The 22,403-nt window shown below is 35.4% G+C and overlaps 1 protein-coding gene across 1 annotated transcript; it reads left to right on the plus strand.

The window, feature by feature from the left end:
• Nucleotides 1–598: 598 nt before the first annotated feature.
• LOC122596527 (vesicle-associated protein 4-2-like) lies at nucleotides 599–6,899 on the plus strand. The gene is made up of 7 exons (XM_043769124.1): nucleotides 599–995; nucleotides 4,148–4,218; nucleotides 4,390–4,471; nucleotides 4,602–4,720; nucleotides 5,046–5,123; nucleotides 5,743–5,862; nucleotides 6,518–6,899. Exons 1-7 carry the CDS (start codon nucleotides 656–658, stop codon nucleotides 6,575–6,577), a joined length of 870 nt encoding a protein of 289 aa, XP_043625059.1. The 5' UTR covers nucleotides 599–655; the 3' UTR covers nucleotides 6,578–6,899.
• Nucleotides 6,900–22,403: the final 15,504 nt, after the last annotated feature.

Here is a 22,403-nt window from a genome sequence, read left to right on the forward strand (position 1 = left end):
ATGTATGTAGGTATAGTTGTTTTCATATCACATGTTTGGTTTCTTGCAGAAGACTATGTTATTATGTTTTTACATTTTTATGTTGTTTAAATATGTTCAATATGGTTCATATTCTATATGTATTGTCGAACTTGTGGTAAAGTATGCTAGGTAGTCGGGTGATACTCACCAAACAGGTAGATCTTCTTATGTTATTTTTCGCCGACAAGTATGGTAACTAAACTCCTTACACTTTCTTCATTTTACTTCTTCTTGGCCGGAGGTCCTTATGCAAGTAATATTTCTATCTTTGGATAAAGATAAGACTGTCTACAGTTACCTCTTTCATACCCTGCTTAAGGATTAGGTCTTGCAGTCCTGCTGGCATTCTTGTCATTGTATTGTAGATTACCACATTTCAAAAAAAATTGGATAGTGTACAGTAGCAATTTGTATTGTAAAAATTAATGATGTATAGATTATCAAACATTAAACATAAAGCAAAATTATCCAATTATACATACAAATAAAAACCATAGGGGTACAAACCAAAAATATCAGACAATATCAAAAGATTCATATATTTTCTCTTATTTTTTCTTTTATTACTTATATAAATACATCTGTGTCTGTCTTGACGACGACTAAAAACACGCTTATCTCATATAAGAAAAAAATGGCCATCGTTGACGATACACCACCACCTCCGTCGTCAGACACCACCAACACATCCACCACCGGCAACAATAGCAAAGTATGGGGCTTATTTAAGATTCCTTTCCGTACAACAAATACTACTAATAATAATAATACACACACAACTTCTTCTTCATCTTCTTCATTATATCAAATTGAAGGACCCAATAACAACAACTATCATATGAATTCTCAAAATAATCATAATATTAATAATAATAATAATAGCACTTCTTCCTCGGTTTCATCTGTTGCTAGATCTCTTCTTCCTACACGACGTCGTTTACGCCTTGATCCACGAAATAAGCTTTATTTTCCATGTATGTTTTAAGTCTAATCCACTGTTTTTACTTCTATTTTTTTTATTTACTGCTGATTAATTACTGATTCTTTTATTGTTTGGTTGGTACTTGATTAATTTCATTTCATGAGATCTGTTTTGATAACTTGTTTATTTAATTCCTTAATATTGAAATCTAGCTGTTTTTTTTGTATTATTTGTGAGTGTTTTTTTTAGCAATTGTTAATTTTTAATTATTGAAATCTAGCTGTTTGAATTATTTTAAGAGGAATTTTATGAAAAAAGAGTAGCATTTTTACATAGGTTTTATATGTAGAGGAATATATTATGTTTGAACAAATAAAGGAGCATAAATTTATAAATTTATATTACCATTTTAGTTACTAGAAAATTTTGGATGGTTTGTTTTCATTTATTAAAACATTTTGATATTATGCTAAGTTTTATAAAAAGCTGTTGAAGTTATGTTACTTTTTCTAACAAAAGTTGAACTTCTAATCTTTTTTTCTTTGTTAAAAACATTTTATGTTCCCCTTAATCCCTTATTAGGAAATTTATGTATATATATTACCTTTTTCGGAATTATTCTTTAGGGAGATGGCAATGGAACTCATACCACACGACTAAACCAATTTCTTTCAGCCAATCCCCTTACGACATCTCAATTTTTATTTTTCTAAACCCATTTCCCCAAAATTTTGTTGGCATGACCAACCCACACTTGACACTACATTTACTTAATTTTTATAAAATAAAAATTTGCACTTTGTTTTAGTGATCAACGGTCAAAGGTTTTTGTTTCAAGCCATTAATTGTTCCATGATCACAAAACTCTTTCCAAACTGTTGCTAGTTCCGAACCCAAGAAACATCAACCCACGCCCAACCCATGTTGAAGGCGGCGGTATTCTCGCATGGGTTGGGTGTAACCCATGCTTCGGCCCACACGCAATGCCAACACCACACCCTTTTAAATAGGTTATTTATATTCATGATACACCCTTATTCCATTGGGATCAATGTAAATAGGTTATTTATATTCATGATAAATTTATGTGGAACTTAATTATAAAAAGAAAGGGATAACCCATTTACATTCCCCACGAAGGTAAACCAAGTAACCATATGGTTGAAGTGACATTGATTAGGGATTTGTAATCATGCCCTACACATTTATGCTGCATGTCCCCCACCACTTCACTACTATTACATGGAGTTGGATTCAAAATAAGAATTGTGAAAATAACCTTTCTTGGCTTAGCTCTACATAACAAGTATGAAGTATGAGCGAAACAAGTTTTGGGTTTTCCATTTGCTTAATAGCTACTGACCCATGGTGGTGTTACTTATAGATAGTGGCATCTGAAAAGTTTAGTTTCTACTCGTAACAATTCCACTAAGGAACTATAATATTAGAAACAAACAGTTTCAAGATTAAAGGTGATTTTCTATGCGCCCAGGTTTAGGCCGAGTTGTTTGGTTGTGGATGTTTTCTTGGAGCAAGCTTGGTGGTTATAAGAATGTGGGCTTTTACCACATTTACTAATAGTCGAGATTTACATATAGCTAAGCATGTGATTATGTGACTGCATCCAATGAATATTGAATATTCTGACTTATGGGTTTTTCTTATAGTCTTCGGAGATTGAATAAGTTGATTATTGTTTAGAGAAAACCCTTAAAGAATAACGGTTTCCTAATATATAAAAGTCAAAGTAGAGAAATGGAATATTTACATAGAGTAAAAGGTATGTATTAATATGTATCGGTCCTTTTCCCATCAAAAAATGAGAACCCGAAAAGTAAGTCCTTTTGCTTCTAATCTTCGATATAATCATAAACATTTTTAAATGGAAAACGTTCAAGTCAATTTATCAATTTGACCATATCGTCATGATTACAAAATATATGTGGTATTGGCTTTTGTCAACAAGATTGAGTTTAGTTTGAAAACCAAGGGATGGCTTAACATACTTCTGCCTGTATAATGCTATGATAGAATGCTATTTAGGGTTCTTAGTATATTTCAGGAGTCAAATTATTTCAAGTTCCTTCGGGTGTATGGACTACATTCTATATTTCTGTTTTGTAACCATTTATAAGTATGGCAACATAAAGTTGAACATAACTAACTCGAACTCAGGAATCCCTTAATTGATTGAAGTTTTATTCTAATTGAAACTGAAGACCAGCATATTTTGACAGTATCAAGTAGAAGATAATGCAAAGCCTTTGATTGATCTCTATTGGCAGTTGAGTGAATACTGGCTCAGAGTCTTTAATATGGATTGAGAAGCAATACATCTCCTTGAGCTTAGCTATCCTAGTTGTGTCTTAATATCACTTACGTCTCTGTTGATAGTTAATTGTGGGACGAACTGTGTAACAAAAAGGTTGATTTATCCTTAAAAAAGAACAGTTATAAAGCTATAAATTATTTTAATTTATAGGTGCAAGTTAGCAATATTCCTTAAATAGGTTTATTTAACTTTTATAGGTTGTTTTATCCTTAGAAAAAAACAGTTATAAAAGCTATTGTTCACTCTTACTTTAGGATAGTTTGTACGAATCAAAGAAATCATGTGACAAACTTGTATTGTAGTCAGTTGTAATACGTCAAGGTACTGCAAAATTAGAAATAGAGTTGGAGTTTACAATCACACAAGATTAGGGCTGAAGATATTTCTTTAGATATGCATGTGGTTCATGTTGTATTTTCATTTCAGGAATGAACTTCAAATATGTAACGAATATATTTAAGTTTCAATTATGCAAAGTACTATTCTGATAGAATTATCTTCCAGTTATTGAAAAGTTATTTTGACAATGCTAGAAAGAATCAATGTGACTGTGTGTAACATCAAAGTAGCATTATTTTTTATGATATGAGCTTATTTATGGTGTTTTTATCTATTGTATATCTATTTTATATTCACTCTACTTTTATTCTTAATATTTTTTTAATTGTATTTTATTTTATTTTTGTGTATTATTCATCATACTTTAGAATGCAAGGTTGTTATTAGGTATTGTACTTTAGAATGCTAGTTAGTTATTTGGTACATTCTATGTAAAGTACATGATAATTTGAACATTTTACCTTTTTCCCCTTTTATACATGTGGTTTATAAGTTATAACATAAAATTATATGTTATTATCATAACTTTATAGATGAACCTGGGAAGCAAGTCCAGAGTGCTATCAAAATAAAGAACACGAGCAAGTCTCATGTAGCTTTCAAGGTAAGATCATAAACTTTTTTAGACCTGCGAATAGTTTTGTATATTGATGTATTCTCTGTAAAACTATAATGTCCTACTTTTACTTGCTACATGGACTTTACTTTTAACTCAATATCAACTTTAACTTCATTGCTTCCTTTTGATAAATGTCGTTTTCTTGCATTGCCACAGTTTCAAACAACTGCTCCAAAAAGTTGCTTCATGCGTCCTCCTGGTGCTATTCTTGCTCCTGGCGAGACCATTATTGCTACTGGTAATAACTTTGTATACTTGCTTTAGTTTTAAGTATTGAACATTCTGATTTTTTTCGTTGGTTTATTTTACACATTCATATGATTTTTGTTTACGAGATTCATTTTTGTACCTTTTGATGGTTTTGATAGTTTTCAAGTTTGTGGAGCCTCCAGAGAACAATGAAAGACCTGCGGATCAAAAGAGGAAAGTGAAATTCAAGATCATGAGTCTGAAAGTAAAAGGGATGATGGACTACGTACCTGAGCTAGTGAGTTGTAGACTTCCTTGTACTTCCTTTTTATACCTGACTCATTAATATTCAGATACAAACATCTTGAGTATAATTTTTTTTCGTCTTATTATATATGATGTTATCTTGTGGTATTTACAATTGATTATAAACCAAAACTACAAATGTATCAAAACATAAAGTCATAAACATGATTTAGCTTTAAAGAAGTAGGGACTAATGTCTTCAATATATGGTTCAGAATGCATCAGACATATCATAACTGCTCTCAAAAAGATCTTTCATTATGGTTTACACTGTCTGATCGATTGGCCACTTAGTCGATTTTATTCTCTTGATTCAGTTTGATGAGCAGAAAGATCAAGTGGCAGTGGAACAGATATTGCAGGTTGTTTTTCTAGATGTGGAACATCCTAGCCCAGTAAGTTTAAATTTTGATGCATTATCTTATTAGTGTACTATTTGGTGGCAAATGGGTGGGTCAGCAGGTAGGAGTATGGGACAAAATCGGGTCAACGCTGGCAACAAAAACAAAAGCACCTCTTTTTTTCCCCTCTCTCTCAGCATATGAAGATTTTAATCAGCTCTAAAGACTTCCTTTTTAGTTAACAGCCATAATTACTTACTTGTCCACGTGTCACTGGTAGAAAGAAAGCATTTATTTTAACCTTCAAGATTTGTTATCCCATACCTATACTTATTGACATAATAGCTGGGTATGAATTCAGAAGTCTGTACTGCAGAAAATGAAAGAACGTTAAATTATCAACAAGGGGGCTTGAAAACTGTTACCTCAGCCCGCAAGTGCATCATGGTTTAAAAGCTGATGTTTCTTTAGAACCTCACATGTCTTGTCATCTGGTTAATGTTAAATTTATATTAAAATCCATGTAAAGGTAATTGCTGTAGTGAAAAGCCTTTGGCCCAACAATACATGTCATAAGCAGAACCTCACTCATTTTGTCATTTGGTTAATGCTTAAAAATTTTATAGTGTTCTTTTCTTGAAATTGCTGAAACGTATTTATCATATGTTTCAAGGCACTCGAAAAACTGAAGCTGCGGTTAGCTGAGGCAGAGGCTGCTCTTGAATCTCGCAAGAAACCTCCAGAGGAAATTGGGACAAAGATTGTCGGTGAAGGCCTTGTCATAGATGAATGGGTGAGATCACATTTCATTTAACTTCTCATAATATGATACATGTTCTAGAATACCATTTTGTAGAACAAGGAAAATAGCTGACCATACTGGTAGACGAATGGCACATCAAGATTTTTGACTCTATATCTTAGATGTGGATATTTAGACGAAGATATTAAGTAGTATGAACAAACACAGAATCCCCGCTTTTTTAAAAAATGAACCCAAAAAAGGAAGAAAAAATCACTAAAAGAGAAAAAAAAAGATATCAAAGAAGAAAAAAAACCACACAAAAAAATACCAAAAGAAAATAAAAAACATGTAGCCTATCAGGCAGCCAGCATGCATGAATCACTATTCAATTGAAGCTTGATAATTGAATCAAGGGGTGATTGGAAAGTTGAACAGGTCAGGTGGTTATGTAATGTGTTCTGGTTGTAAACGAGTAATATTTCTATCAAGGGATGAAGGAATTGGGTTCCGGTCATTGTCCTTATTTGAAATTGTAATACACTATAAGATAAGTTATGATTTATGTATAATATAATATAATTTAATAAATTAATATTAATAATAATAATAATAATAATAATAATAATACAAGTAAATGTAAATTTAATGAAACAATGTAAGATTTTGTTAATGTGCCCTTTTCTATTTTTCTTGGTCCTTGTAGAAAGAGAGAAGAGAGAGATACCTGGCTCGACAACAAGTTGAAGGCGTGGACTCTGTTTAATAACAACAAAGGTTGGTTCTTTCATCAATCATACAACCGATCTTTTAAGTTCATTTTGTATCATTCTATGCCTCAGAAAATTAATCCGTGCACAAAAGAGTTGGGCAGAAGACAATTGTGTATCATGTTTTCAATGTAAAAAGCTTTCGTGAGTTGTATCTGTAACTTGAGAGGTAAATTATCGTACATTACTAGACATTCCACTTGTTGCTAGATGCTTGTATGCGGTACAAGTCAAGACTGAACAAAGGTGCCGTCAAGACTTGCACCCATCTGTTTCTGCATCATTAAATCTAAGATTTCGTGTTTATGTTTTCTTTTCTGTGCTGCTTTTGTGTAAACTTTATTAGAAGAAGATTGACTCTATGAAGTTAGCACAAAGCATCTTAAACTAAGAAAGCAGTGGAGCCAGCTGCGACCTATTTACTTTTGAATGTCAATTTGATCTTATCTTTAACGGGTTGTGTAACTTTTCCCAAAGTGTTATTTCAATATATAATATCTGTCGAAGTATAAAAATCTTCTGAACTATTCTATTCAATAATCCGGTTATCTTTTAGGATCGTTCAAGTGTTTAACCTTTGTAACTTGTATAAAATTTGTCAAGCAAGCTATTTTGGTCATCCCAAACCCAATTTGATTTTATCAAACTTGAACTAGTTTCAACCTATTCCCAAACATACATGATAAGTTGTTAAATACAACAGATTTGAGCACAGATTCTTAAGCCAAGAATTGGGGTCTTAGATTGATTTGTGGTTACATGTAAAAGTGAAATCTCAACATAAACAGGAGCTGATTTAAGGATATCTAGCTCGTTATTTGTTTGGATACTTTTGACCATTCGTTGAAGATTACTGTTTTTGCTGGATAATCATTTGGCCACACTTCCACCAACACAGACCCATTGACCCACAAAAATCGAAACACACTCGATGTTTGGGTTTATAGCCAAAAATGACGCCAAATCCAACTTGAATGTTTCGCTAATGGAGGTACAATCATCTCCGCTTTTTGCACCAATTACTTGCTTACATGTAACAGCCAAATCTGGCTGCTGAAAACCTGTTGGTCAGAAAATGGAGACTGTCACACACAATACGTTAAGAAATAGGTTCTGAATTTGGTATAAACCCAACCATCAAAAGCTTTTATAAAACCATGAATTCGAATGACTTACCAATCAGTGTTGACCTACTTTCTGCCAATACAACAAGCATTAGGCAAAGCGAGAGTGTCGCGGCTATCCTCACAAACCTGGAAGCCATGATTTGTTACCTGTTGTTCTTTTTCGACCACAAAGATGGTAGTTTACTTGTGATACATGATCTAAGTTCGAAGGCTTGTATTTATAGCAAAAGATTTGAAGTGTAAACTTAAATGTGTCGTTAGTTTTAAGATGATAGAGAGTGAAAGCCAAAGCCTATCACATTGTAATTGTATTTGTATTTTGTAATATGAGAATATGAGATACTTGTATACGGTCATTGTTGTGATGCGACTTATTCCATCTTGCCGCCACAATCAAAGATACTAAATCTTAAATAGATGAATCCATACAATTGAGTGGATTTATTGGCTACAATATCTTAAATGGAATTTAGTTCTACACTTTGTAAGCTTTAGAATTTCCATAGTTTTATAAATCATACCTATTATTTCTTTCATGGTTTGCCCATGTCAAAGATTTATTAATATTAGGCCACAATCAGGGTGGATTTCGTTGATCTGAACGTTGAGGATTATAATATATAGGCTAAACATCGACATAATAGCCCTTGAAAGTTGAAACCTATAGCCTAGATGTACACAATGGCGTACGTAGTGAAGGCATATGCCACGTCATATATATGCTTTTTCCAAACTAGACATTGCAATGTCTAGGTTATTCACCTCAGTGATTGTACGTTGTTCGAGTTATTGTTGTCAAAAAATTTTGTCCCGATTAAGATATCCTGCGAGTTTGTTTGACGAGAAAAAGGTTAAGTTGTACCAAGATCCTTCATAATTGAAAGTTTTATGGGATGAGAAGAAACGCCCATCTATGGGTTGAATAGACAAATCTTCTTCTTTTTTTTTTTTTTTGTTAAGATTGTCATCATAATTCGGGCCATGAATCCATGATTGCTATTTTTATATTCTGTCTTCACTTTTTTTTTTTTTTTTTTTTTTTAATATAGTTTGCTGGTATTTTTATGGTTTCACATTATCTTTCACATTATTTTTAACACCACATTAAGTGACATAGCTATGGCAAGAGAGGGAATTTTAGAAACTCGAAATAAAATTTATTATAAACATGAACAAAGAATCACCAATCTAATGATTCAAGTGTTCCACATTCTGAAATACAATACAATAATAATTGGAAAATGAAGCTAGCTAGATATCATTGAAATCTTTCTAGACCTTAATTTATTCGTGATTTTGACGTTTCTTCAAGATTCATCACTTACTTGGAGTTCCATCCACACACACCCATTGACCAACAAAAAGCGTCGCACAATTGATGTTGGGGTTAATTGCCAAAAACGAGTCTAAACTCAGATCAAACCCCTCGCTAATGATGGTGCAATCATCGCCAGTTTCCACGCTATAAATGGAATTGCACACAACGTCATTTGCCTTAAAGCGACCATCTGTACGTAGGTTCATAATTAACATAAAAAGTTAGTTTCTAATGTTATGAACCATCAAAAGGCTTAATAAGAAACGAATTTGAATGACTTACTGATTGAGGTCACTCTGCTTTCTGTGACAACAATAAACAACAGGAAAAGTGAGAGAATCATGAAAGTTGTCACAAACATGGAAGCGTTCTTGGCCATTATCTTATGTTTCTATGTTTTTTCTTGGAGTAGAAAGATGATATGTTGAGATACAAACTTGAAATATTTTGGTCCTTAACTTTCCCATTTATAGTGAAACATGAGGATAAATTATTGTAATATTTCTTTAGATGAGCCAAGCTTAACATTGTAACCAGAGAATTTAAAGCCGGCCATTGATTTTGTTATACTTGTTTTTACTATCTTTTCATTGATTCTTAACTCGTAAGGGAGTTTGGCTAATGGTTTATTTTTGACCGACAATTCTACTTCTACTCTATGGGGTTGGTGGCCAATGGATCCTTCTGGTTTGAATATCTCCCATATTTGTGGGGTGGATTAATAGGGTTTTTTTTTTTTAATTTCTTGGTTGCATCTTAGAAATTCGTAATATGTCTTTCTAAAAAAAATAAATTCTACTACTACTCTTACAACAAATTATCTTAATTTTATACATGTGAAGTATTAAATCTGGAATCTAAACCATGAAATATCACTTGTGTGAAAAGTCATCTACTAATTTTCCAACCATTTTTCCCCTCTAAAACAAGTCATATGCTTTTTTTGAGATGGTGAAAGATAAACTTCCTTCCGATGGTCGTCGTTTTCCTTTCACATTAAAATGTCCAGGTTATTCACCTCAGTGCTTGTTGTTGTGATTGTTGTTCGAGTTGTAATCAATGTTTTCGTACCAATTATAGTTTTAGCATGACAAGGGATTGATTCGTATAGTTTTACCTAGCATGGAAACACCCATCTATGGTATGAATAGACAAAATACTCTATTTGTTTTAAAGATTGTCATCATTGGTGCCATGAATCCATGATTGCTCTTTTATTTTCTTGTCTTTTATTATTATTTTTTTTAATATAGCTTGCTGGTAGTTTTATGGTTTCACATTATCTTTAACAATACATTAAGTACAGACATAGCTATGGCAAGACAGGGAATTTTAGAAAGTTGAAATAAAACTTAATTATTATAAACATGAACAATGAATCATCAATCTAATGATTCAAGTGTTTCACATTCTGAAACACAATACAATAATAATTGGAAAGTTAATTAAGCTAGGTAGATATCATTGAAATCTTTCTAGCCCTTAATTTATTCGTGATTTCGACATATCTTCAAGATTCATCACTTACTTGGAGTCCCATCCACACACACCCATTCACCAACAAAAATCAGTGCACAGTTGATGTTTGGGTTGATTGCCAAAAACGAGTCTAAACTCAAATTAAACCCCTCGCTAATGGTGGTGCAATCATCGCCATCTTCCACACTATAAACGGCATTGCACACAATATCATTCGCCTTAAAGCGGCCATCTACACGTAGATTGATAATTCCATTATAACATAAAAGTTAGTTTCTAATGTTATGAACCATCAAAAGGCTTAAAAGAAAGGAACTTGAATGACTTACTGACTGAGATCACTCTGCTTTCTGTGACAACAATAAGCAACAGGAAAAGTGTGAGAATCATGGAAATTGTCACAAACATGGAAGCGTTCTTGGCCATTATCTTAAGTTTCTCTGCTTTTTCTTGGAGTAGAAAGATGATATCGAGATATGAACTTGATATATTTTGGCTCTTAACTTTCACATTTATAGTGAAGCATCAGGATTAATTATTGTAATATTTATTTAGATGAGCCATGCTTTACATTGTAACCAGAGAATTTACAGCCGGCCATTGATTTTGTTATTCTTGTTTTTACTATCTTTACATTGATTCTAAGATTCTCAGCTCGTAAGGGATTTCGGCTGATGATTTGTTTTTGAACGGCAATTCTACTACTACTCCTTATCAATTGGGTTGGTGGCTTATGGATCATCTGAGTTCGAGCCTCACTTCCTACATTTGTCAGGTAGATTAATAGGTGGTTTTCGAAAGTCTTGGATTTCTCAGGCATTTGTATCATTTAGGAGTAAGAGTAAGATAATATCTCTTAAAAAAATAATAATTTTACTACTACTCTTACAACAAATCATCCTACCTTTACTCATGGATAAATTCATGAAAAATTAACTTATAAGCATCTAACCTATGAAATATCACTTGTGAGTTACCTCTTTTATTAGTGAAAAAAACATCAAATATTCTTTTTAGTTGAAAAGTGAATGCTAATTAATAAGTTAAAGTTTGTTAGCATAAACACATATTTCAACTTATAGATTATAGTTAACTTGAACAATCATGTACTTCGCAGTCTCCTACCTCGTAATAAGGCTTAACTTGATATACCTTTGCCTTGAGTAAATCACAATCACACTAAATGACTGAAAACAAATTCGAGAATAATGAAAATGTCAAGTCTAATGAATTTTTACTTAGTACATTACACGTTCCCAATGTCTGAGAATCGGGGTTTTTCTACATGAAGACAATGTTCACACAAGATATTACAAAATTCTTTTGTTCATACTTGACGCTCCTAGAAACCATGTGTCCATATCCATTCATGAGTTTATACAAAGCCAAGTTCAAGCTTCTTGAAACGGCAAAACTTTATACTACTTTAGGTGGAATTTTAATCTTGCACCCACATTTACAATCTTTTAAAAGAACCATCAAGAAGATATATTTCAACCTTTGATGCTAATTGCATGTTTGAACACATATTGTGATTATGTATAACATGTGTTCCAAGTAACTGTGGGCCATTGAATTTTGCTTTTAGCCTTAACTAAAAGAGAATTGCCATCAAATATTGAATTGGACTTTAATTCTATCCCTTGTGAATCAGATTTCTTAGGAATCATTTTAAAAATATATCCACTAATTACTTATTCAATTGTAACAAAATGTCGGTGATCACTCCATTATTTACTGATTGAATATTCATCAATCTAATATTTCATGACTTACCAATGTTATCCCAATTGTACATAATTGATAATGTATCCACACTATCACGATGGTCAAAAACAATGCCACTACATTTGGAAATAAAGTTAAATTTAGCCGGACATCTTAACCACTCCACTTTTATAGGACAAGAAGAAATTTCAAAACTCTAATGTTAATACTTCAACTTTTGATCTTTGATCTAAGATAACTCATCTAGATCAAGTAGAGAAAATCCAACTACTTGTGAATGCATCATCTTCATGATCAATAATTCAACTTGCCTCAATACAACCTTAGATTGCCGGTGTGGACTAAACCATAACCCACAGTTTCCTTCAAGTATTTGTGTACTTAGTATACATAATAATAGTGGTTAAACTTTTACGAGTCGAGTCGATTTACACATAAAACGAGTCGACTCGCTAGATGTAACATCCACAATTTTAACCTGTTTGAGTTTATATATAATTTAATTGACTAACAACTATAACTAGTATCATAATGGAAAGCTTTTTTATGACGTGATATGTGTTGAACGGGTCGATTGGCCACTTATGTAACATTCGTGACTTTTGACCTTATTTGACTTGTAAATAAACGTGGTAAAATGTGAACGGTTTCGTGAATTTATATGACTTATGGAACGTTTTGATGTGTTTCAACATAACGTTGAGTTAAATGGGGAAACAGGTTCGTTTTAGCGTTTAAGTGGTTAACGTTTAGCTATTTTTCGGTATTAGCGGAGCGGGAGCCCAAAAATGGACTCCCTAGGCCGGCCCCCAATCTACACACACTCACCCATCCATTCATTTTCACTTTACCAAATTTCATCTCATTCTCTTCCCCATTTACTCCATCCTCCTCTTTTCTATCTATCATCTAAAATTCTTCATAAATACATAACAAATTCTTGGATTTCCTATTGTTGTGATTAAATTAACAAGAACTAATAATAATCATAATGATAATCATCTTGGTGTATGAATTTTGGGTATTTTTGGTGCTCATTCTTCTTCAAAAACTCCAAAACCGAATTTGAAGTCTTGAGGTGTTTTGGTAAGTGAAACCTAACTACATCTCTCCATTTTATGTCTCTAAACATGTTTCCTAGTCGAATATTACGAGTTCTTGGTTGAATTCGGGTCAAAAACGGTTTGAATCAAAATTAGGGTTCTAAGATAAATGATTTGGGTCAAAACCGAATTAGACATAAAAATGATGTTATGGGTTGTGGAAATGAAGTGGGTTATGTTTGTTTAAGTGTAATTTTGTTCCAAAACGAGTCTTGATGTTCCTTCAAGTCGATTATGATGTCAAAATGAAGTTTTGGTTGAAAATTAGGGTTTATGCCCGTCTCTGGGAGCACGGCCTTTGCCCTTGTCCAAGATTCGTGCTCCACTGACCTCACCGGCTACTTTGTCACTTCCCGCTTCGTTCTTCATTTAATCGACTTGTAACTTCAAGGGAAGTCTTATAACACCATTCTAAGGTCAACAAAATTGTTTAAACTCAAATCTAAAAACTTTGATTTTTATGTCGATTTTGGTGCTAAGTCATTAAAACGTATTTGACCAAAACTATCCCTTTGTATCCTACATTCTAGAATCAATTCTAATGTACCTTCAGGGATTGTGGCATCGTATAACTAGTTAGACCTTATCATTTAGGATACCTTGTGATGCTATGATGTTGACGTAATAGGTTTGTGATAGTTGTGTTCCCCGCTCACCCGCTTAATCTTTTTCTAGCAATTTCTAGAGGCTAAGGTGAGTTTCGTAACCCTCCCTACTCAATTGAGATTCAGGCTGTACGTGCTTGTTTAACTGTTGATTGATCGATTGATTGATTGATTGTTTGATTAACGTATTGACTTGTTGGTCGATTAATTAAGCTTCGTTTATGAATACACGTTGTGGTTTGGATAGTTGTACATACATGGAAGACAGTTATACTTTCAATGAGTAGTAGATGTGGTGGGAAGGCTGCGGGTGACCCTATATATAAGCATCGATGACTCCTTGAAACTAGAATCGTATGAAGTGTATGTGCACTGTGTTATTGGTTGATGGAAAACGTTTCGATATAGAACGGGACATAGGATCTTGCATGATAATATTTTCCCCCATAACGTATTATAGATTTGTGATTTGTTATAACGATTAAGTCCATGTTGATGGCATAACGATAAGTCCATGATTTGTGGCATAACGTTGTTGTTAATGATATTGTTTAACGTGTATATTGTATATGAATGCTTAGTTGAAACGTATTTCACGCATTATTTATCATTTAAGTTGTGCCGGTTTATCACGCATTATTTATTATGTAAGTCGTGCCAGGAACGTTTTTCACACATTGTTCATCATGTAAGTCGTGCCGGTTTATCGCACATTATTTATTATGTAAGTCGTGCCATTATAACTATGATTGAACGTAAATGTTGACTTGTATTGATTTGTGATAACGTGAAACCTTTTAGGGTTTCCTTGGGACGTGATTAGGTATATTAATCCTCGTATATCATTAACGGTTGTTATCCCGACACTTATTTCCTATTACTTACCCCTACGAACTCACCAACTCTATGTTGACCCATTTTAGTACACTTTTCAGGTGATAGGTTAGATCAAAGACGTACTGGATGATTGATTACTTGATTATGCTAGAATTGACCTTGGACTTGGACTTCTTGGATCCATGATTCGTTATTTCCTGAATAAGGGTTATCCTTATATGTGATCCGGTTACTTGCATTACTGAATGGTTCGTATGGATTACTTGATCCTTTTTATGCATTTAGATTCACTTTACATAATTTCCATGTCGTGTTGTGCTTTTCTTGTGATACCCCATGATTCCACCTTGTTGGGTGTTACAACTTATTAGTAGCATGATACTAAATGATACGAGATGACGATTAGATAAGCTAGTAAATGTGACAAGTCAACCCACAACCCATTTTCCCAACCCATGACCCAACTAAGGACCCAACCTTATCCCAACCCAATCCTATCCATTCCCCATCCAACCAATCACCATTTCTCTCTCTAAATTAAATACAAGAACATATCTCTCTATCTCTCTCTAAATTCACCCATCAGTATTGTTGTTTAAGTTGGATTAGTGCAAGATTAAGCATCATCTTAAACATCATATCACAAAATTGAAGTTTCTAGTGCAAGAAATTCCTTCCTTTAGTTCAAAATCGGGTCAAACACATGGAAGCAAGTTTTGGTAAGCTAAACTTATTTTTACTTGTTCATTTCAAGTTTATAAGCATGTTTTAAGTCAGGCCTAAGAGATTTTTGGCCAAAATAGTGTTAAATGTCAAAATTAAGGATTATTTGACTTTACAAGGTCAAAAGAGGGTTTGAACATTTAATGATGAAATGAGTCAAGTTTGCTATGGGGAAAATGATGAGCGTCCATTTTGTGATAAAAACCCCTAAAGAAAGGCTTCATTTCTATGCTTAAATAAGTTATTATTCCGGAACTAGTGGTACTTAATGAATGATGTGTTTGTGCAGATTCACGAAAGATGCGAGAGAAGGTAAATGACATCAAGTGACTCAAGGAGGAAGCCTATGAAGACACAAGACATTTGGATGAAGACTAGCAAGCGGAACATGAAGAGTTTGAGGCAGACATGTAGCATACAACCATGTGTTAGTATTTCAGGCATAACTTCTTCATACGGACTCCGTTTCAGACGAGCAAGCTATCCACGGAAAGGCGGGAGAAAGATCTACAACTTTCGTGTTGGACCTGAAGCCTCCAGCGCCGCTCATTTCACACTGGCGCCGCTGGAAGTCATCCTGAAGCTCATGAGCGGCGCTGGAACATCACGAGCGCCTCTGGGAGTTCACCAGCGGAGCTGGGACTTCCACCAGCGGAGCTGGGAGCCAACCAGCGCCACTGGGACTTTTGCCAGCGCCGCTGGATGTGCCGTCAGCTAAGGTTTGCGTTCGAAACCTATAAATACAAACCTAAAACCCTCAAAAACATAACGAACGAACAGGAGCCACACCAGATCATTTCCAGGTCAACTTTGGAGCATATCTAGGGTTTCCGAAGCAGATCTTGAGGCTCATAACATCAGCTAATCATCCTTGTGATCCTACATCATCCGGTTGATTCTTTCTTTATCTTTCTAGTTTATTTACATACATTGAACATGAATTATTCTTATCTCTTTTGTGTGGATCTGAACTACTCGATGAGTAGCTAAATGCTTTACTTGTTTGGATCAATGTGATCATGTAGATGCTTATTGTTTAACTTTATTTGTTAGATCTGTTGGAGTGTGCTTTACTGTTTATCGTAGATCCATTTTTATTAGTAATTCATGTTGCTATTGGTTTTATATCTAAATGTATTAGTTTAATTCTGATGGTTGTCTATGATCATACACTAGGACTAATATGCTAGGACAGAAAATGACTAGTCTGTCTTTAACTAGAAGTAAAAAGTGATTCACTTGTAACCAAGGGATCCAGAACCGTAGTAACTAGGATGAATTGAACATGAAGCTTAACAATGCCAGACGCGATCCTTTGACTTGGAAACGAGCATTGTGGTCACCGGAGGGAATTATATCTGGTCATGGCTTAAGAGCCGGGTAATTAAAAGATGAATTAGTAACACAAACTTTAGGTCATTAATGCTTAAACAATGAATCTAGCGAGAATTTGTTTATAGGGTTGTGTGAGACTAGTGACAACACCATTAATTAGGCGAAGTGAATCTAACGAGAATCCGAGCCGTGATGAAGTTTCCAACAGTCTAGCAAATTGGTAGGATAGTATTTGGTCGTACCATGAGATCGGAGATGCCAAACAAGTAATTTAATTTAATTATTGTTCTTTGCTTTCAAAACTATTTTCAGATTAAGCCTCTCGCTGAATAAGCGGTTGTGGCTTAGATTTACTTTTTATTTGCATTAGTTTAATAGGAAATCGTGACAAACCCCCAAATCCTAGAATTACACCTAGCTACTTTCTTAGACATAGTTCCTGCGAACGATCCTGGTCTTACCTATTTACTATCCAAAAATACTTTTTTCTTATAAGTTTAGGTTAGTTTTAGTTTTTGTCTTTTTATTTTCTTCTTTGTTTAGAGAAGTGTTTCACGGGTGTGTTAGACTTTCAGGCATTTCGAGGTTTAGAGGAGGTAGTAGACCAATTTCAAGGATTCAAACAAAGGGAAGATGAGGATTTTGTGGAAGCCTTGGAAAGGTTGAAGACCGTAACTCGAAAGATGGAAAGATGGATAAACGCCGAGAAGCAGAAGCGAAGCGAAAACGCAATTCTGGAATCTGTCCAAGCATCACCAGCGCCGCTGGCCACACCAGCCAGCGCCGCTAGCACCCCTCCAGAAGAGCCCCAGCACCGCTCAGGCATTGCCAGCGCCGCTGGAGATCCCGACAACCCAGATTTTAACGATGAACCATTGTATCTAAGGCTGGAGCGTAGAATTGAAGAATTCAAAAGCTTACCGGAGGAAGAATGGGATGAAGCTTGGGAACGTATGATGAGGATGGCATTTAGATTGGAGGAAGAGAAGCAAAAGACCTATGATTTTGTTTTGTGTTATTACCGTGGCTTGGATGACTTAGTAAAAAAGGAGTTACATCGGCATTGCCGTTACCCCTATATGTTTGACGGGAAATGGAATGAAGAAGCTTATAACGTCATGGAAAATATCTCTAGGCGCAAAGCAAGAGGACTATATCGAGAAGTGAAGAGCATTACATCATCCATTGATGCAGTCCCGGTCAAAAAGGAGCAAGAGAAAGGCGAAAAAAGCAAGATCGAGAAGTCTGAAACTGTTCCAGAGCCTCCAGCGCTGCTGGTCCTTCAGCCCAGCGCCGCTGGTGACCACCAGAGCCGCTGGGAAACTTCCAGCTCCGCTGGTAGCCCCGACAGCAGCTCAGATTTTCACGAAACTTCATATTTAGCTCATTTTCAAGGTGCCAACGAAGCCCAAATCGCTACCAAATGCAAAATTAATCAAGATGAGGCTACTTCAAGCACCGAAGAGGGGACGATCATTCAAGGAGTCAAGACGGAAAAAGAGAATGCAATCAAGAAGCAAGAGAAGTTGAATAAAGGTGAAGCACCACAACCGAAACCAAACAACATGAAGCTTGTTGATGTGGATATCGTTTCGTCAACTGATGAAGAAGTGCAGGTCATACGGGAGCCAAACGAAGAAGGAACTGAAGAAATCGACAAATCGGAAGCTGTTTATGAAGAAACAGCGCCGCTGGTGATCATCTTCAGCGCCGCTGGTGACAACCAGAGCCGCTGGGAAACTTCCAGCGCCACTGGTAGCCCCGCTGGCAGCTCTAGTTCGCATGAAAACTAGTTTCTTGCTCTACCGTTGAATGTCGATGAAGCCCAACACGCTTATAATCGAGAAATCAATCTACGCATGGCTGAATCGAGCGAAGGTGAAGAATCCCTCACAAAGAATGAGGCACTTGAAGAAGAAGAAGTTGAGACGAGGCTAGAAGATTCAACCCCGAGGCGTGACGACTATGACATACCACATTCGGAACCGCATGAGTCAAGTAAGGAGAATGAGAGTGACCGTGTTGATGTCGATATGGAGGAAAGGAGTGAAGTCGTATGGGATGAAGCTGAATGGGAAGATGAACTTGAAGTCATATAGGTTGAAGAGTTAGTGACAACCCCGACCATGGAAACCAAGATTGTTTCGAGCATAAAGAAAGTGACACCCGATATACGAGTACAAGATGGTCTAGTGAGCAAGAAGAGGAAGCTAGAGGAAGCATTTGCTACTTTCCTCAATGATGAGTACTTGGATATTTCAGCTAGCATGATCAAAAAGCGAATGGTGGAACCTTTGGAGTTAGAAGTGAAGTATCGACAAGTCATTGATTCTGAGGCATTGGACGTCCAAAGTGAGATTTTCTCGCTTTTCAAGTTTAGACCGCCCGACACTTTAAGTGTGGGGGAGTCTATAATCCCACCGACTCGAGACAAAGTGAATCATATATTCACTTATTCAGGTAAGTGTTCTGAACCCTATCTTGATTTTACATTTATAGCTAACAATAATTGGCAGGTCCCAGAAATTGAAAGCTTAAAAGTCAAAAAGAAGAACGATGTACCGAAATCTGGCCCAGACAGATCCAGCGCCGCTCTCACACCTGGGGAGCGCCACTTGTGGCTTCAGGATATCAACCAGCGCCGCTAGAGAGACCTCCAGCGCCGCTCATGGCCTCTAGACAGAAACCAACACTGCTGGTGGATACAGATCAGCAACCAGCGCCGCTGGTAGCCCCGTTTCAGACAGATTCACGTTCTGCTTTCGTTTTAATCCCGGAATGGACTTCCGATCATATCTGGATCATTGTTCAAAAACAAACGGAGCGTGAAACAAGTAAGCATTCTGACCTATTTGATATGTTATTTCTTAAAATGCCTTCCTTTGATTTATATGCAAGAGTGCCATTACCGCGGATATCTTTCAAGAAGATCATGGCACGGAAGGAGCCGGACAAACGGGATACGACTCTCAAAATGGAGGAATGCAATGATACAAGTCGAGATGATTTGCAACCCAAGTCAGGTTATCCAGGGAACTCTTTTACTCTAACTTATTGTCATTCAAGTTTTAATTGCATTAAGTTAGAAAATATTAGGGCTAGCAGTAATTTCATGCATCATGGTTTATTCTTTAACCTAGCCCCCTACCCATTAGCTCCCGTCCCTTTAGAATGGACGGATATAAGCCTTAACATGAAATACTTTAAGGTTCCATGTCATAAGGGTAGTTTTGAACTAGTTTACATTAGGATGAAAGGATACATCTTTAAGATGAGTATTGAAAAGAAAACTAAGGATTTTGACATCTTAAAAATAAAATGGAGTTTTGTTAAGGTGAAAGAAATGGTTTGGGTAATGGTTAAGATAACATTTATATTCTATTCACCTTATTCGTGTAAACCGCCCGACACTTTAAGTGTGGGGGCGTTTAAGACCCCACCATGAGCTTTGGGGAATGAGTCCGGCTGAAGACTCGGTAAACTTAGCGCTTCTTGGGAGGCAACCCATGTCTTTGTTTTTATTTTCAAGAATTAGGTTATTTTGTGTTATAATAAAAATTGCTTCTTGTTCTATATAAATGTAAGTAGTGAAATATTCAAGTATCTCCAGGTACCAAGATCCTTCAGGTTCACTAGTTAGTTTATAAAAAAGTCGATCGGTCTATAATCGACTAAGTCTACTTGTCTTTTTATGAGTCAAGTGGTTGAACAAGCAAGTAATCGTGTTTTTCATTTTAGTTTTTTGTTTTAGGGTTAGTTTGTTACTTTCATTTTTGATATTTTGATTTAGATGTGTAGACGATAGGGTTATCATGAGCTTTGTAGGTCATTGCACGTGGTGAAGACGATTTGGAGAAGAATCGGTTCGTGATTCAACACTCAAGAGGAGGAATGATTGATATGAAGAGTTTGGCGCTGTCTCGATATTTTGGCCATAACTTCTTCATCCAATGTCCGTTTTTGACGAGTGACCAGGCCACGGAACCGGGAGAGAGAGAGAGCTACAACTTTGGTTTTAAGCAAATTTCTTCATTCTGGACGACCAGCACCTCTGGGCCCACTTAAGCGCCGCTGGTTGCACAGGTTTTTCACCAGAGCCGCTGGGCACTTTGCCAGCGCCGCTGGGAGGTCCAGCAGCAGTTTGAACTTCGTTTTAAACCTCGGAAACACATTTTTAACCCCTCTCAATCACCCAAAACTTATGAGGGGCCACTCAAACCTCTGTTAGCACATCGAGATCACAGAAAAAACCAAAAGATTCAGAAAAACCCAAAAATCCAAAAAAAATAAAAAATCAGAAAATACCAAAAAGAAAAGAGGATGGAGAAGCAACAATGGATCGCCATCAAATGGAGACGACTCAAGTCTTTGAAGATTCAACATTATTCAAGTCACTCCGCAAATGCCATCTTCAAACAAGTATCATGCAATTTAAGACCCGAGAAGTTTCGTTAATCCTTTTTCTTTTACATTTTACGTGTTTTTCCTATTACCCTTTGTTATCTATGTCTAGTACAACGAGGACATTGTACAATTTGAGTGTGGGGGGATGGAATAGGGAAAAACCCTTGGTCTTATTGTTTGATTTATAACAAGTTTTCTACTACTTATTTAATGCAAAATTTAAGTTTTTAAGTGTCTGAAAACTATTTTGAAAATATAAGCTTTGCAAGTAGACAAAAGATGACGATAATTAAGCAACACTAGCTTGGTAGGATGAACGGTTAGTTAGAATTGGTAGCTTAACTATAGATTTGTGGCTGTTCATGCTTCCAACTGGATTAGAGCTTAGACTGAAACTGTATGCGATTACGTTTGCCATAGCACACTTAACCGGACTTTAATATACCTAGCAATTTAGAGCTTTCTAGTCATTAGCATAGGTGTATTAATTGGAATTAATATACGTGCTTGTGTAGGAACTATTTTAGATATATGGTTTACTTTAAATCTTACACTATTTAATGTGAACTAGTTGCATGCGGAGTATGATTATGAGTCATCTGGGATCTCTGATAATGTCTATTGCATGAATAATGTAGTAAATCTAAAGAAAGGCAATCATTAGATTAAATAAGTTCAAAGAACTGTTAACGAGTAAAATCCATATGAATACATCAAGTTATGTCGCTTTGCGCGTGGGGAACCACCGACCTGTCACCGTTGTCTTGATGTGAACTTTTAGTTGAGTTATGTCGCTCTGCGCGTGAGGACACCGACCTGTCACCACTGTCTCAACTATTAAAGATGATAATATTTTATGACTACTTTTGTATTTAGCTAGTGAGCATGATTATAATGTAGGAGTATATCTAAGTAGTGACTTACAAGTACACACACCTTGAAATATAAATGCCTTGCTAGTAGCTAGTGACCTATCACCGCTGTCTCAACTATTAAAGATGATAATATTTTATGACTACTTTTGTATTTAGCTAGTGAGCATGACTATAATGTAGGAGTATATCTAAGTAGTGACTTACAAGTACACACACCTTGAAATATAAATGCCTTGCTAGTAGCTAGTAGTTCTGATTGCTATACAAACTTGAATTAAGTGCTTAATT

This window comes from Erigeron canadensis, chromosome 4, assembly GCF_010389155.1.
Source record: "Erigeron canadensis isolate Cc75 chromosome 4, C_canadensis_v1, whole genome shotgun sequence".
Taxonomy (NCBI): Eukaryota; Viridiplantae; Streptophyta; class Magnoliopsida; order Asterales; family Asteraceae; genus Erigeron; species Erigeron canadensis.